The sequence below is a fragment of the Pygocentrus nattereri genome, chromosome 13 (assembly GCF_015220715.1).
Source record: "Pygocentrus nattereri isolate fPygNat1 chromosome 13, fPygNat1.pri, whole genome shotgun sequence".
Lineage (NCBI taxonomy): Eukaryota > Metazoa > Chordata > Actinopteri > Characiformes > Serrasalmidae > Pygocentrus > Pygocentrus nattereri.
The window spans coordinates 3979934-3996244 of record NC_051223.1 but is presented as its reverse complement, the minus strand read 5'-3'; the positions used below and the strand labels follow the sequence as shown (position 1 = coordinate 3996244).

General features: G+C 40.5%; 1 protein-coding gene across 2 annotated transcripts in view; it reads left to right on the top strand.

The window, feature by feature from the left end:
• drosha (drosha ribonuclease III) overlaps positions 1–16311 on the top strand; it is a 241172-nt gene that overhangs the window by 22372 nt on the left and 202489 nt on the right. For both annotated transcript variants that reach the window (XM_037544473.1, XM_037544472.1), the window contains one exon: positions 14936–15035. In XM_037544473.1, coding sequence (XP_037400370.1) covers positions 14936–15035 — 100 coding nt within the window. The remainder of the gene's footprint in view (positions 1–14935; positions 15036–16311) is intronic.

Sequence of the window (16311 nt, the reverse complement as noted above, 5' to 3'; positions counted from 1 at the left end):
GCCCTGTGGTATCTGGACGTTATCAGTAGGATTTTAAAGTCCTGTAAGTTCCGAGTTGGAATGCCCGTGGTTCAGGTTTGTTGTTGCACCACATTCGACAGATGCTCGATCGGAGATCTGGGGAATTTTGAGAAAAAGAAATGCAAAATCAACAAATGGACAATAGTGAAAGCAAAGCTTGCAAAATAAGTAATACATTTATGTCACAGTGAAAATGAGTAAAATGTTTTTGGGAAAAAATAAAATGAATTCTTTGTATTTGCAACAAATTTCTGACATTTTGATACTCAATATTTTACCTGTGGACTCCATATACATGTCTGGAGCTGCCTTAACCCTTGTGTGGTGTTTGGGTCTGTGGGACCCATTTTCAGTGTTTAACAAAAGACAAACATGCAATTAATTATTATTTCTACCTGAGATCTCCTGGCCTTTGCTCATTTTCCGTCAGGAACATATAAAACAGCACATTTTAAGTGCCTTCACACTGTAAGCCCCCTACACTTTTATATTACATGGGGAATAAAAGTGGAGGTGCTGTGTCCCATCACTCTGTTTTCCTCCTACATGGCCTTGTGTGTGTGTGTGTGTGTGTGTGTGTGTGTGTGTGTGTGTGTGTGTGTGTGTGTGTGTGTGTGTATGAAGATTAGAGGCTGCTGACTGGCTACAGCTGCTAAAGGGTAACCCTACGCTGGCCACTTGTGATATTTTAAACATCTGATATTTTTACATAAATTGTTTTTGGCTGCATTGATTTTAAAATAATAATAATAATAATAATAATGTGGTGGGTCCACCAGACCATTGAGTAACAAAAACATGAAAATTAAAACTTGTAATATCTGCCGTACTCGTATTTCTCTTGTGTTCTAGCAAGCTGCCTTTTGACTCTAAACACCAGCATGAAAAATGTGAGTGCATGGCTGTTCCAGTCTGTTCTGCTGCTTGCTGCGAGTGACATGCAGTCGGAACAATGGAGCATAAACACTCCCGTACCACATTTTCTCTTGTCACTTGTGACCAGTTGAGGATGACAGTCACAGAAACGTTCTGCTTGACCAGGCACACTTCTCGTTTAAAACCAGTGTTGGCAGAACCAGCACATTCCAAGCTGAGAGAAAGGAGCAGTGATGGGCCGCACACATTCACAACAGTCAAGCAGAAAACAGCCTCACCTAGTTAGTTGCTAACGAAAAGGCAAAGAGAAATATTAAAGACAAACATTGATCATTTGGAGGTGAATGGACTTATTTGCATTAATAAGCACTCAGCTGGTTTCCTGATACGTTTAATCTGCAGCGAGAAACTGTCAAACAATAAGAAATCGTGAACCTGAAGCCTCGGGCACCATATAAGGTGGTACGGGAAACTTTGAACAAGAAGCTGGCAAATGAGAAGCGACTTCAGCCTCGTAAAAAAAATGTATACATATGCTTTTGAGGAAAAGGTTCCTGCCAGAGATGTGAGAAAAGCGGCTATAGCTGAGCCACAGCTTAAAGCAGAGCAGAGTCTGCATTTTGATTTATATTATATTTTTAGCTTATACTAGAACACTAGTGCAAACTGAGAGACATTTAAAACCAAGATGGTAAAACGGTACTTCATTGAAGTGGACATAAATGTTAAGAGCCGCAACGTTTGAGTGGCAGATCCCTGGGCTAGAGGATGGAACAACTGATGATGATTGTCAACCACACTGACCGGGACCATGCAGTCTCAAAGATGGTTAAATAGACATTAATACATGCCGTTTGTTTGTGTGCACTAGAAATGGTCTTATTTTTGATGAGATCTTTAAAAGATATTAAAAGTCTTTTGAATTTGATTTAAATCTTGCTGCACACAATTTTGTTCAACTAAGATTTAAGTGCCTCATACTTTTGCACAGTGCCGTCTGTTCAGGTGATTTCATTGGATGTTGTTTTTGTGAATCGGCTCACCTCACAGGCACACAAGTAGCCGTATTTTGCAGATTATTCCGCACTGTTACAGCCTCACTCGGGATGTTCAAATCAATCTTATTGGCCTGTAAAAGTTGCTGTAGCTGTGACCGATTGACTAAATGAGCAGAGGAGCTTCTGGCAAAAGCATTGGTGTGTTTTGTTCATTTCAATTTCAGGATGGCCATTCTTCATCCAGCCGGTTCTGATTTCCCAGTTTTTCACACAAGGCCAGTTTTATTGATGAGGTTGACACTGGTCAATTTACATGTAAATTAGCTCTAAAAGCATCCTAGTTAACAACTGTCAAAGAAGGTGTACAGAGGGTCCAGTCTGCCTGCAGGGGGAGCTGCAGCTCAACACAAAAAGAGTAAAGCAAAGACGAACCTGTGTGAGAGAGCCTTCTGTACAGTCATATGCAGAAATTTGGGCCCCAATCAAATGACCCGTTTTGTTGGTTGAGTGAAAATAAGTGAACACCTCCTCTGCAGAGGCCGCACTTTTGCACATTTTTAATGCACAGTTGTGTTTATTTGCTGAATTTAACAAAAAGGAAAACTTAAAATGTGGCCTGTGTTAAATTTTTTTGCACATTTCATTTTTGTTAAATATGTTCAACTCCAATAAATGTCAATAAATAGAAATTGTGCACCAAAAACTGCAGGAAAAAAAACATTTAAGTGTGCTGTAGAGGATGGGTTAATGTATTTTCGTTTTGGGTGCTCTGTATTTGTTCTCGAGTCAAAATATAAACAAAAGAACACTTATTCGTCTAGCATACGTGTCATGTGCCTGTAAGCCATGCCCCTCGGTGAGCCCAGCATGCTCCAATTGGTCAGCTCGCCCACTGGTCAGTGGCCAGAGCAGTTGAAAGCGGTAGTAGCATCCTTCTGTACGTTCCGCCTCTGAATAAATGAGGAGAAAAATAAACCCAAACAAATTCTTCTCAGCTTCCATTAGTTGCTGTGAGTTGTGTGAGGGTGTGCCAAGCTTGCCGGTAGGCGGGCAATAAGGATTATGTTACAAGATGGCATCTTGATGGCAGGCGAGAAAAGTGGTTACTGTGGCACAGAGTTACTCGTTCTGCTGTTTGCTTTGAACTTTGTAACAAACTTTGTTTCAGACTGTTTACCCTCTTTAAAAGCTACATAACACACTAAATGATGGGGGGGTGGGGGTTATTGTCCAGGTTGTTAGTGAGGGGCGAATATTGGAGAGATGTATGGAAAGAGCTGCTGGTAATGATAACCTTTAGACTTGGTTTAGCCTTTAGAATAACAGCCCAAACACTTTTTAAAAAGGTTCTATGTATAGCCATCTACAGCACATTTGGCTGAAGAACCTTGTGTTTTTTTGCATTTCATGATGCAAAAAAAAAATGATTTGTGCAGAGGGTTCCTTGTTAATGGTTTGAGCTTGAACTCTTTCTTGACTAAAGAACCCTTGAAGAGCCTTTTTTTATTATAAAAAAAAATATTAAGGCCTGTTTTTAAGCTATTTTACACAATAAAACTCTTTGGCATTTCATTCATTTGTTAAAAATGGTTCGTATTACTAACTATATGTTGTAAGTATGTATACTGAATACTGGCAAATCACCAGCAACGTGCATTATTGGCACATCTACAGTGAACGAGTTAACCAGCTTGCATGTCACGCAAAAGCAGTGAGTTATGGTTAGTCTTTTCATGTCAGTCGAACAGTCCTTCCCTGTCAAAGCTGTGATGATATCTTGCCAGTAGATAGAGGTAGAGCTGTCGAGACTCTGCTCCTAACGGTCTGTGTTAGTGCTCTAATTTGAGGCGATAATGTCAGCTTTAATCGCCCTGGACAGACCAAATGCATTTCCTTCTACTCCGAGTTGATAGCTGGCATGTTCTCAACTGTATTTATTTCCCTGGATAAATGACAGTGTGGTGGTTATCGGGCCGTCTGTCTGGAGCACAAAGAAGCAGGACTGATTTATAACTGCGCTGGACAAGACCAACAGAGTTTTGCATGTACTTGGGTGTAACATGGTTTTTGAGGGGCTTACAGGGGACCAGTTATATTAATTTTCAGCATTGTAATTTCATTTTTGGGGTCAACTAGAATAGATTAACGTGCTTCATACTGTACCTCTCCACCCTCTCTGTTTCTTTAAGCCCTCCCTCCCGATGAGCCTAGTTTACTCGGACTGGTCAGCTCGTCCACTCTGTCGTGAATGGTTAACCCACAGAGTGGTTCCACCCCTTCATGTTCCGCCCCTGTCTTGCAGTCTACAGACAGGCTCTTCTCTCATGAGCATCTGCTAGCAACGGTGTGGCTACTTTTCCAATGGTTTCAGTTCTGTCATATTAGTTTGAGCCAGAGTCAGATTCTGACAGTCAGGTCAGCGTCTTCTTGACACGGCTACAAAAGTGAACTCTCGGCCTCCAGTATTTGCTGCGAGTTGTATGAGGGCGCACCAAGCTTGCAGGTGGGTGGGCAGTAAGGATTGGGTTACGAGGTTGCATCATATTGTAACAGTAGAAAAGGACTGGAATTCCAATAAGGCAGAAAAGTGGTATTTGTGGGAGAGAGTTACTCCCTCTGGTGTGTACTTTGGGCTACATAACACACAAAATGAAAGGGCAAAACCGGAAAAGCATAATGGCTCCCTGTTAAAACCTCACTTACTGGCTAGAGCTGACCAAAAGGCTCCTTTCAGTCTTTGACAGTGTGGTTATAGAGAGTCTGGGCTCGGCTGCATTGCTCATCACTGACTTCAACTTCATACAGCCTCAGTAACCTGGTCCGGGTTGCCAGATTGTGAGTAATGCCCCAGAAAAGCATTTAGTGCTACTTGCTATGCCAATAAATGTTCACAGTTGAGTGTTTTTACACGGTTTTACTGTCTCACATGGACGGAGACCAAAAAACTCAGACCCCTCTAAACGGTCCCATGGTTTGTGCATCGTGAAACCTAAAAGACCAAGTTTACCCTGATTGATTCAGTTCAGTCCAACAGAATTAACATATTACTGCCTCAGGAGTTTTTGATCTTGGTTTCCGTGATCATTGCCTGATCGGATGCATTAGAAAGGCTACCACGAAAAAAAACAGGCTCTCAGCTGGCGGTTAGAAGAATATGTTAAACATTTTAATGAGTAAGCTTTTCTGACCTAACAATGAGGGAAATTGAACTTGCGTTTAAAGTTCCTGATGTCAGTTTAGCACTAGACCATTTCAGTAACTCGTTCCTAGCAGCGGTTAACATGCTGCCCACAAAAAGCTATGAATAAGAGATGGATTGAGTCCCTGGTTTACTAGTGAAATTTAGCTTGGAGTGTTGCCAGATGCACCGGGGGGGGGGGACTGACTCTCAGTTAGGTGACCTGAGAGATGGATGTACCTCTGCAAGTAGACATGCCAAATCAGATCATTATCTCAGCTTGATCACCAACAATTCCAACGTTCAGAATGGCAGTAAATTCTCTCAACACCTCTGTTAGCCCACCAAAATTGTAGTTGATAATGAATTGGTAGATCAGAAAGAACTTTGCTAAACTTTTAATGTAACTTTTTCTTCAGGCAGTCATGTATTCGAAAACACTGACAAACCTTCTTTTGAATCAGTCTGACTTAATTTCTGCTGTTAACCGGAGCCACGGTCTTTTCATGTCTCAGACTCTGTCCATTAATAGTAGCTAATGCTCTCACTGCTGTCAACCCACTGAAAACTATAGGTGAGGACGGTTTGGACCCCTGTTCCTTGCGTCTTGCATCCCCAGTTATTTTATAATGTGTTACATACATATTTTATCTTTTTATATTTAACCTCGTAGAATTCTCGGAATCTGAAAAACGGCTCATGTTATACCGCTGCATAAAGGAGAGGCGACAGATCTAATTAACTGTAGATCGGTCTTAAAACTGTTATGCTTTGCTAAAATTTCAAATAAAAAAAAAGAAAAAAATCCTGTTTCACTTTCCGTCTGGCTTTAGAGAAAAACACAGCACCCTCTCTTTGACCACACCAGTTTTAAACGACCTCTCCATGGCCGTAGACAGGAAGAAGCACTTCTGCTGCCTTTTTTATTGACTTAACAAAAGCTTTCAACACTGTGGACCACAGGCGTCTTTTGAGATGCTTACAAATGATTGGCTTTAACAATGGGCTCGAAATTACTTCGTGAACAGAAAACAATGTGTTGCACTGGGTAACCATGAATCAGATGCAGCTCCTGCAACCAAAGGAGTCCCACAGGGCTCAATCCTGGGCCCAGTTTTTGTTTAATATGAATTTCAGTGATCTTGCTGCCTCCACTACAGGCTGCAAAGTGCACTTGTTACACAGATGACATGGTTTTATACAGTCCTGCTAAATCTGCTCATGCAGCAATAGAAAAAATCCAGTGCTCTTTTAAAGCCTTACAGATTCTTTTGTTCCAGTACAAATTAGTTTTTAAAAGCCAAGAAAACTAAGTTTATGCTGCTGTTCAAGTATTGATTTTATTACTGTGAATGTTCCTGCCCTGACAGGATCGAGCACTGATTGAGTTATAGAGTAGAAGTACCGGGCTGAGAATGGATAAGACACTTAAATTTGAATCTCATATTAATAAACTTGTCAGCAAGTGTAGACGGAGGCTCGGGTTCTCATATGGAAAGAAATCTTATCTGCTATGTAGAAAGAAGACAAAGAAGTCATGGACTCGTGGAGGCAACCTCACTATCAATACGGGACTACGGTGATGTAGCCTATAGACATGCGTCTGCCAGTGCCCTCAAACCACTAGACTCAGTCTGTCACTCCACTCTGAGCTTCATTACTGGTGGCCCTTACAGCTCTCACCACTGCGTGTAGGTGTGCAGGTGTGTAGGTGTGTGTGAGGTGTTTTTTTTTTTTTTAATTTTATTTATAAATCACTCTCCAGCCGTCTTATATCTCATCTGTGATCTCTGTAAATAACAGTAATTATCAGACTCGCTTTACTGACTGCATCACCTGTCAGACACCTAGATTTTTCACTGAACTGGGAAAATCTGCAGCACACCAGCTAGAATTTACTCTAAAACTCGGCTCGATTTTGAGCCTTTAGCCTCCAGCCACCTTCAGACAGCCTGGGACTGTTTTAGTTGAGTTTAGCTCTTTAACTGTTTAACTGAGAAATCTTGCCCTGTCTGGTTTTCCCAGGTTTGGGGGAAAGGCTAACTGTCTGAGGTCAGTCTCATGTTGCTGTTATGCAGCCAAGTAAAATTTTCATACAGTTCATTTTCTGAAGGAGGAGGTTGTTGTTGTTTTTAGAAGGTAAAACAGTCCCACATTTACATTTCCCTTCTTTTAAAACATGCGTCTTTGACAATTGATTTGGAGTGGAATAAATAACAGCCACAAAGTCAAGTCAGGTTAGTTATCTAGACACTTTATCTACTGCTCAATTCAATATCATGCTGCTATAGCAAACTTGCACTCTGGAGTTCATATTGCTGCTAACTGCCTACTCTCCTACTCTCCCTCTCTTGTGTTATTTACCTTATATTTATCTATTTTAATAACAGCTCTTGGGTGTAAACTGGACCATGAGATCTTAATTTCGTTCCACCTCATGTACCATGTGATGCGAATGACAATAAAATCTCCTTGAATCCTTATGTGTATTGAAAATATAGAATGTTCAAGAAACGGTGGAATTCATTTATTGCTGCAGCAGCTCCTACAGACAACATGAAATGCATGGAGAAAAGGAGCAAAAATGACAATGCAGGAAGGTAAATAAAGTACTCCACACCTCAAGAATACAGTAAATAGTATCAAGGACGCCAAACTGTACAGATGGGTGGCAGTGTGGGATGCAGGAATGACAGGGATGAGTAGCTGAAATAGATAGATATGGACAATGTCGCTCTATTGTTCTCTTAATTAATCTTGAACCTTTAAAATATGATAAATTAATACAAATTAAGGAACCACAAACACTTTGTTTCAGTAACTTCCGCGAATTGTTCTATAAATACAAGTCAGGTAGTTCTGGACCTTTACTTCAGTTTTTCACTTATGATGCAAGGGGTTAAGAAGTTTAGCCTAATTTACATAATTTAAAGAAATAGTACTGCAAAAAATCAGATTTACTTGGCTTTATACTTACTGCAAATGAACTTGATCAGGCAAGACATGTTTGGTGTCCAGGTTTAACTTCTTTAGTTTAGAAGCAGAGATGCAAGCCTAACAGTGCTAACATGCATTAGAAGTCAGTAGTCACCCTAATCGTTTCTGCAAATAAGTGCGAAAGTCTTGATATATTTGCTTCAAATTACTTAAAAATGACTACAAATTACTGTCAGATTATAAGTTACTTCAAATGGCATTTTCATCTGCATAACGTCCTGCTTTCCCGTACCCAAACTCTGGGGGGACCTACAGGACTGTGCGAAAGTTTTAGGCATCTAAGCAAGTTTTTAACCAGTTGACCTCAGCAGTGAGTTTATCACAATATACATTAGAATAAAGTCGTATTCATAATTCAAATAAACAGAAAACATTAAAAAGTAACAAGAATTTCTTGGGTCCATATTTTTCCTGGACACCTTCACAGCCGCCACAGAGACTCGTTAATATCATCAATTACATCATGAGCTCAATTTACTGAGCACTGATTGGTCAAACCAGGAGCTGCTTTTTAACTACATATAATACTGGGCTTCCTCGAGGAGAGGCTTGGAAATGGGTAAACAAACACACTAACATCCAGAAAATCACTGTTTATTTGATATATATAAAACCATTATTAATTAATATTCTTTAAATTTTGTTTACTCAAATATTAACACTTTTCTCAACAAATAAACACAAACTACTCAAATAAATACATTTTGAAAATGTGTCTTGGGTGCCTAAGACTTTCGCACAGTCCTGTAGCTCGGGGGCGTATTGGAAAACGTCGTAAAGCAGGTACATTAGCACAGTTACATCCAAGGCTTTCCTCCTGTAAGAGTTAGTAGTTACACATCAAATAGCAGTTCTCCTGTCTTTGGGCATCTTTTACGGAATGTTGGAATTTTTGCCTCAGGAAAGAATTCCTGTTATCCTAAATAGCTGCCCCCTCTTTTAGCTACACAGGCTTTTTTCATTTTTATAGTTGTAAAGAGTCATACTTTGTTGTAAACAACATCAATTTGTCTGCGTTTGAGCAGGTTGAGAGAGGCAGGTTGTATTTTGCTGCATCACCCAGCCGTAATTATTATGAGCTTCCAGTACTTGTTAGCGTTAACCTCTTGGCTCCAGGGCGAAACTAAAGAAGCAAACGTCAGGTCCAAAACATGTCTTGGCTGATGGGATACATTTAGGCTAAGAGGGAAATTATGTGAATGAGATATTTGGCCAAACTGATGTTAATGGAATTCCGGTTGTGCTCTTTAGTCCGGAAGTGCTGCTTTTTTGTGTTTACCCTGCTGCCATGCACCTCATGCAGCCCATTATTTTGTCAGTCACACACTGACATGTCTTCACTGTGTGGCTGTGTTCTGAAAGATTGTGTAATTGTGTAAAAAGCCTTTCACACTAAAAGGCTGGCGTTCTAACTGCACCACTTGAGAGCCGACTGCATGAAACAAGGCGTCGTGTAATACATCAGCCCTGTGAGGGCGTTCCTCACAGTGAGAGCTAGCCAGGCTAAAGTACAGCCTCCACATGGCGGCGGTAGTTTCAAAGAAGCGTTACAGCTAAACTTCCCCAAATAGACAGTGCCGGAAGACCACAAACGGCCATATGAATTTATTTGTTGTACATTTATTTTAATGTTTTTATGTGCAGATTCATCCAATATGTTTACATTTTCTTATGTTATTTGTTGTTTTACTTTATTTTACTTTATTTTTCAGAAATAAATCTGTTTGACAGGGTCCTGTTCTGTTAATTCAATTCAATTCAACTTTATTGTCATTATACAATACAGGGTAGTACAGTATACTATTGGGCTACTTTTCCAGTGCAGTAATAAAAGATGCATAGTAAACAGTGCAAAGACAAAAGACAGTAAAAGACAGACAAACTGTGCATAGGCAAGTGTTATAGGTGTATTGGATGCATATACAGTTAGTGCACAGTCAGATATTCAAGTGTATCAGGTATATAGACAGAAATGTGCTGGTGAATAACAGTACAGTACAGTAAATGTAAACAGTGATCTGTATATAAAGTGTACAGTGCAGGTGCAGAGAAGCAGGTTATGTTACATATGTTATAATACATATTTTTATGTAAAAATCATCTGGTTACAGGACACAGAAGTGCCTTGAATTGTGTTTTCCATTGATTTATCAGACCTTTTGTAGCGAAGGTTACGACTCCGCCCTCAGTCTGTTACAGTTAGCCCCGTCTGTGGGGTAAGTTGTAACATCTTCGCTCTCTGCTTGAAGCGGAATTGTTCAGAGACAGTAGGTCCTGGAAAAAACAACATGGGTTAGATTGTGTCCCACGTTCCCCTTCTAGTAAATCCAGGGTGTAGTACATGACACTGAATGTACCAGCACGGCCGAACATCATCAAACGGAAAGGAGCCGAATGTCTGAGGGAATAATGCCTCGTGTTCTCTCAAGTCCTCTATAGGAGGTGCTATTGCATAAAGTGTCAGGAGCGTGTGGCCACACTGCTAATGAATATAGTAGAAATGAATGATGCTGATGTGTTTCCTGCTTCATTATACACGATGACTCTCTGTAGGCTCGCAGAAACGGCGTGTGTGTGTGTTTTATGCATTCGGAATTGTGGAAGAGTGCAAGAGGGAGAAATTTAATTAAGGACAGTGAGACAGAGAAGTGTGTGTGTGTGTGTGGGGACACACACCTGGAGGGTCCCCGTGTCCCTCCCGCAAAGTTTCTTCTCAATGAGGCAGAGATGACAAATGCCTGGATGGATAGGGACTTCATTATATAGCCCTAAAGAGAGACGGGGAGGAAGAGGAGGGACTTTACGGCCCTGTGAGGTCCCTTTCATTTTTTTAATTTTATTTTATTTGTGTTTTTTTTTCTAATGCTTTTTGCTATTTTTGCTGGGCTGAGTGGTTGGGGAGAATACCAAGCTGTAATTTTGTCTTACCAACATTGCAACCGTGAATTGAAGTGTGCTTATTTTCTATAGATTAAGATCCAGGTTAAGTTTATTTATATATTTATTTGGCTAAACACCAATTTCTCCACTCTTTCTGGACAGTAAACGTGTAGTGGCCAGGTTAGGTGTGTTTGTCGTGCACACAGTGTGTGTTTGGTTGCTTTGGGCCTGCCCAGCTAGTGGCTGGACTAAAATAACAAATATAAACGTATTTTTAAGTTCTGTCTGGATTATATAAGGACAAACGTGACTAAACCTTTGATACCGCAATTCAGAAATGTGTTCATTTTCTCCCAAACTCATATTCCATGCATTTCCATGTTTCTCTCTGAAGTCTCCAAGATTTGGTGAGTGTATGACGGAAAACATGGGCCCTACAATATCTCATGTCTGCGGTGTAGTTATTAAGGCCCAGTCACTCCAGAGAGTAAACGATAGAAAAGAGCGAGAAGAGGTAAGGAAGGATTCAGATGGACTGAGAGAGAAAAATGAAAGCAATTGAGCCACTGGACAGTGAGTGATTCAGGTCATTTGCCTTGACTGACGTGCATAGACCCACCTTCCCCACTTGTCATTACTCATCTCTCTTGCTCTACTTTTTCCCCTTCTTTCTTTCTGCCTTTCTATTCTCTCCTTCTGTCCAAGTTTATGCAGACTTGAAACAGCAGATCTGTTATAAACATTTCCCCCTTGTTGTTTTGTTTACTTTAATCCCCTTTTCTTTCGTTTTTGTGGTGTTTTTACTATGAACTCGCAGAAGAAGAAAGATGTTGGTCTTTTCGGTTGAGAGAGTTTTGAAATGACCTTTTTCTTAAGTTTGTTTTGGGGGCAGTCGTGGACTGGAGGTTGGGGAACCAGCCCTGTAACCGGAATCCCCTGAGCTGACAGTTTGTGACTGAAGTGCCTTTGAGGGGGCAGTCATGGGCTGGAGGTTAGGGAGCTGGCTCTGTGACCGGAAGGTCACCGGTTCGATCCCCAGCACCGACAGTCCATGACTGAGGTGTCCTTGAGCAAGACACCTAACCCCCAACTGCTCCCCGGGCGCTGTGGATAGGGCTGCCCACCGCTCCGGGCAAGTGCTCACTGCCCCCTAGTGTGTGTGTGTATTCACTAGTGTGTATGTGGTGTTTCACTTCACGGATGGGTTAAATGCGGAGGTGGAATTTCCCCGTTTGTGGGATAAAAAAAGTATCACTTAAAGGCACCTAACCCCCAACTGTTACCCGGGTGCTGTGGATAGGGCTGCCCACCGCTCCGGGTAAGTGAGCTCACTGCCCCCCAGTGTTTTGGCTAAACTTCTTAACCTAGTGCACGGATGAGTTAAATGCAGAGGTGAAATTTCCCCGTTGTGGGTCTAATAAAGGTCACTTAATCTTAATATGGGCTAAAGCTGGTGCAGCTGATGTCACACCTGCCAAAGTACCAATTAAGGTTAGCAGCATGTATAATGAGCTACTCATGTTCCTCTCCCTCACATAAAGAGACTGATCTCCTGCTGCTCTGAGTCCGATACAAAAGTCCCAGCAATTTAACGGAACTTGTTACGAAGGTTTATCACACTGTCTAAAGGCAGAGCAGCTAGCGCTGTGCTTTGACTCACTAAATGGATCACTAATAGAATACATTAGCATTATGTTAGTTAGCCCCACCCCAAACTCAGTGTTTCCCTGTAGTTATACTTCACAGGCACCTGAGAACTTTCTCCACGGTGTTCACAGATATGACCATGCCAACTCATAACGTGGCTTGTGTGACCTCCATTTCAGTAGCACAGTGCAGCAGTTAACCGTGTGTGTAAGTTTGTGTAATATACGTGTGTGTGTGTGTGTGTGTGTGTGTGTGTGTGTGTGTGTGTGTGTGTGTGTGTGTATTTATTTATTTCTATACACACATGATAGTTCTTGGACATTATCTGATGTAAAATGCAATCAAAATGTAAATCTCTAAAATGACCATTGGACAGTTTGCTGTCCATTTTACTCACCGTTCAGAGAACCCTTAAGAACAGCAAAGTGGTCTATTTTCTTGCTTCAAGGGCTTTTTTTTCTTCAAAATCGAGCTTGTAGGGGTGAACCTCACCGCTAGTGCCTGCCGTGTGTGCCATCTCTAGCGCTGTTGCCATTGTCACTCACTGCACCCGCTGGAGCCACATTGTTTACCTTGCGAGGGAGACAACACGGTCGATCATTATATCTGACGCACTCACACAGTTCTGAACCGGCAGCAGCTCAGAATTTGAGCATTTATCGACTATTGTATTGTATTACTTTATATATCGCTGTTGTTGGAAGGAAACCTTGTATCTCTATTTTTTTTTATGTGTTTCAGTTTTGGACATAATTTGAAAATACATGTTGCCCTTTACATTGTGTGGAAGTTCCATGATGAATGGACTAAAAGTACTTGGAAAAAATTCTGGTTCCATTTACTTACATTTAAAAGTAACGTAGGTTTTTTTCCTTCTTCTGTAAAGTTACCGTTTAGGAGATACAAGGTTTCAACAACAGCGATTCTTCCTACTGAGCGGTACCAGCTTTTGGCACCCTGCTTTAGGGGTGCTCACATGCTGTTTTCTGTTTATTCTTGAGCTCACACTGCTATGTGCATGTCTTAGACTAAACCAGTAAGTTCGGTCCCTTGAGTCTCGAGTTCTGGTTTCTCGAGTATCTCTCAGCGCAAGTATTGCAAAGAGAAAAAAAAATCTTTTAAAAATTCTCTTTAGTTTGAAGACTCTGCTTTGGTATCTTTTGCCATAAGAAATCGTCAGTAACTCACTCGCTGCCACGTCACAAGGTTGTGAGTTCGCGTCTCGCTTGGTGTGAACTCCTTTATCTTCTTTTCCACGCTCTCAAGTCTGTACTGCTCAAGAGGCCACATCTTGTGCTTGCCCAGTGCCTTACCCCATAGCACTCCCCGCTTGGGGTAAGCCAGCCGTCACACTACAGTAACACTCCTGAATGCTGGTTCTCCAGCATATCCTGACTATTAAAACCTCTCTCTGTTTCAAATGTTTAAAGAGAATGTTGGCAGGAGCTTTAGAGACGGTCGTTTCTACGGTGTTTTAGTTAGGCACCTTGCTTTTGTGCATTTTCATAGATGCAGCATCTGAAAGCTCATGAGCACGTCTGTTTGAGATGACTTAGCGGCTCAACGTGGTCCGAGGGAAATGTGTGATGATTTAAACATGCAGGTCGAACGATAGTAGTTGGTAAGAGAGAAGCTTCCACTTGTAGAATTTCAAACCCTTTCTGGATCCAGGGGACTCCTGTTGTCTGGACTAATGACGTTTATTGTTGAGCCCTCGGCCGCAGACACACAGCTAGCCCGTAAGACGTTGGGCTAACACGGTTATATAGCTGGACTGGTGCCACGATTAGACCCAGCTCATATAGAGCAAGTGACAGGTGTGACAAACACGACCATGTAGGGATAAACATGTTCTGAATGCAGTCACAGTACAGCCACACACAATCCAGAATATGGAACACAGATATAGCCCAATTCAAAACAATAAACCCCTTCACACTAATTGTTGTCCTCTTGGCTCCAGTGCAAAACTAAAGAAAGAAAGAAAGAAAGAAAGAAAACTTTAGACACCAGACATGTCTTGGCTGATCGAGTACATTTGTGGTAAGGGAGCAAGACTGTGTACATTTGATTGACAGCTTTTCCTTTAAGTGAACTATAATGATGTCACTTGTCGTTGAATATCCCCTTACCTGCTGGAGTCAGCTAAAGGCCAAAACACACACACACACACACACACACACACACACACACACACACACACACAGAGAAAAAAATCCCTTTCCAGCATGCCTTCACTGATAATGCTAATTGAACAGTGGCCTCAGGCTACAGTTAAATTATATGAAATATTGATGCCATATTCACAGTGGCTCACTCGAATGCATTCTAATTGCAGGTATCAAAAGCTGTGGAAGAGTTACGTCAAGTTGCGCCACCTGCTGGCCAACAGCCCCAAGGTGAAGCAGATCGATAAGCAGAAGCTGACGCAAAGAGAGGTATGTAGACTTTTCAAAGCACTCCGACACACACAGCCGCGTCAGTATCGCGCACGCATGCGAATGTGTACGTGGGCACACACTGCTCACTTAGTCCAGTGAAAGCTTTAGTTCACACTGACCTTCTGAAGTTCTCACTGTCAAGCACAGAGATTTTAATTAGTGCGTTCACCGATCTTATAGCCTCAAAGCTGCCCACACACACACACACACACACACAGTCTTGCACTGTCGGTGTGCGTCTGTATCTCAGTTCAGTTCATTACTGAACACTTCTCAGTCTATCAGTCTGTAGGATACACAGATGGAAAATATAAGAACAAATACTGATCAGAATGTGTTGTGTAGAGAGTAACTTTCTTACATAGGAACTAGTTATTTTTTGCTTTATAGGCAATAGTTACAGTCTTTTATAATGTAAATTACAGTCTAATAATATAGGAACTATGTGTAATCTATTGTACAGAGAATAGTTTATTTGTATGTTAGGACTAGTTTTTTATATATATATATATATATATATATATATATATATATATATATATATATATATATATATATATAAGTGTGTGTGTGTGTGTGTGTGTGTGTGTGTGTGTGTGTGTGTGTATACATATATATATATATATATGTAAATATATATGTGTGTGTGTGTGTGTATATGTGTGTGTATATATATATATATATATATATATATATATATATATATATATATATATATATATATATATATATATATATATATATATACATTTTCTTCCCCCATGCTATGTGACCTTGGGTTTCTGCTATATAAATGTAACTTTTATTATTATCTTTTATTATTATTATTATTATTATTATTATTATTATTATTATTATTATTATACTTTTTATTATTATATAGTGATAGCTACAGCATTTTATATATATAATATATATAAAAACTGGCTACAATATATGATGTAGAGAATAGCTTAGCTATTTATAGAGGAACTAGTTGTTATCTGCTGTATAGGTTCTAATAACAATCTGTTATATAGTGAATAAATATAATCTATGATATACTGACTATATACAATCTACCATATATAGAGTTGAATCTATTATGTAGAGATTTCTTAAAGTCTACTACATAAAGAATAGTTGTAATCTATTACATAAAGCAGAGTTCGGCACCTTGAGGCTCTTTTACCACCCTGGTGTGGCTCCACAGCAAAATAAGAATAAATAAAATTATCCTCCATTGGAGTAAAATAAAGCTCTGCTGATCGTTCTAACTGATCGTTCGTTTTAC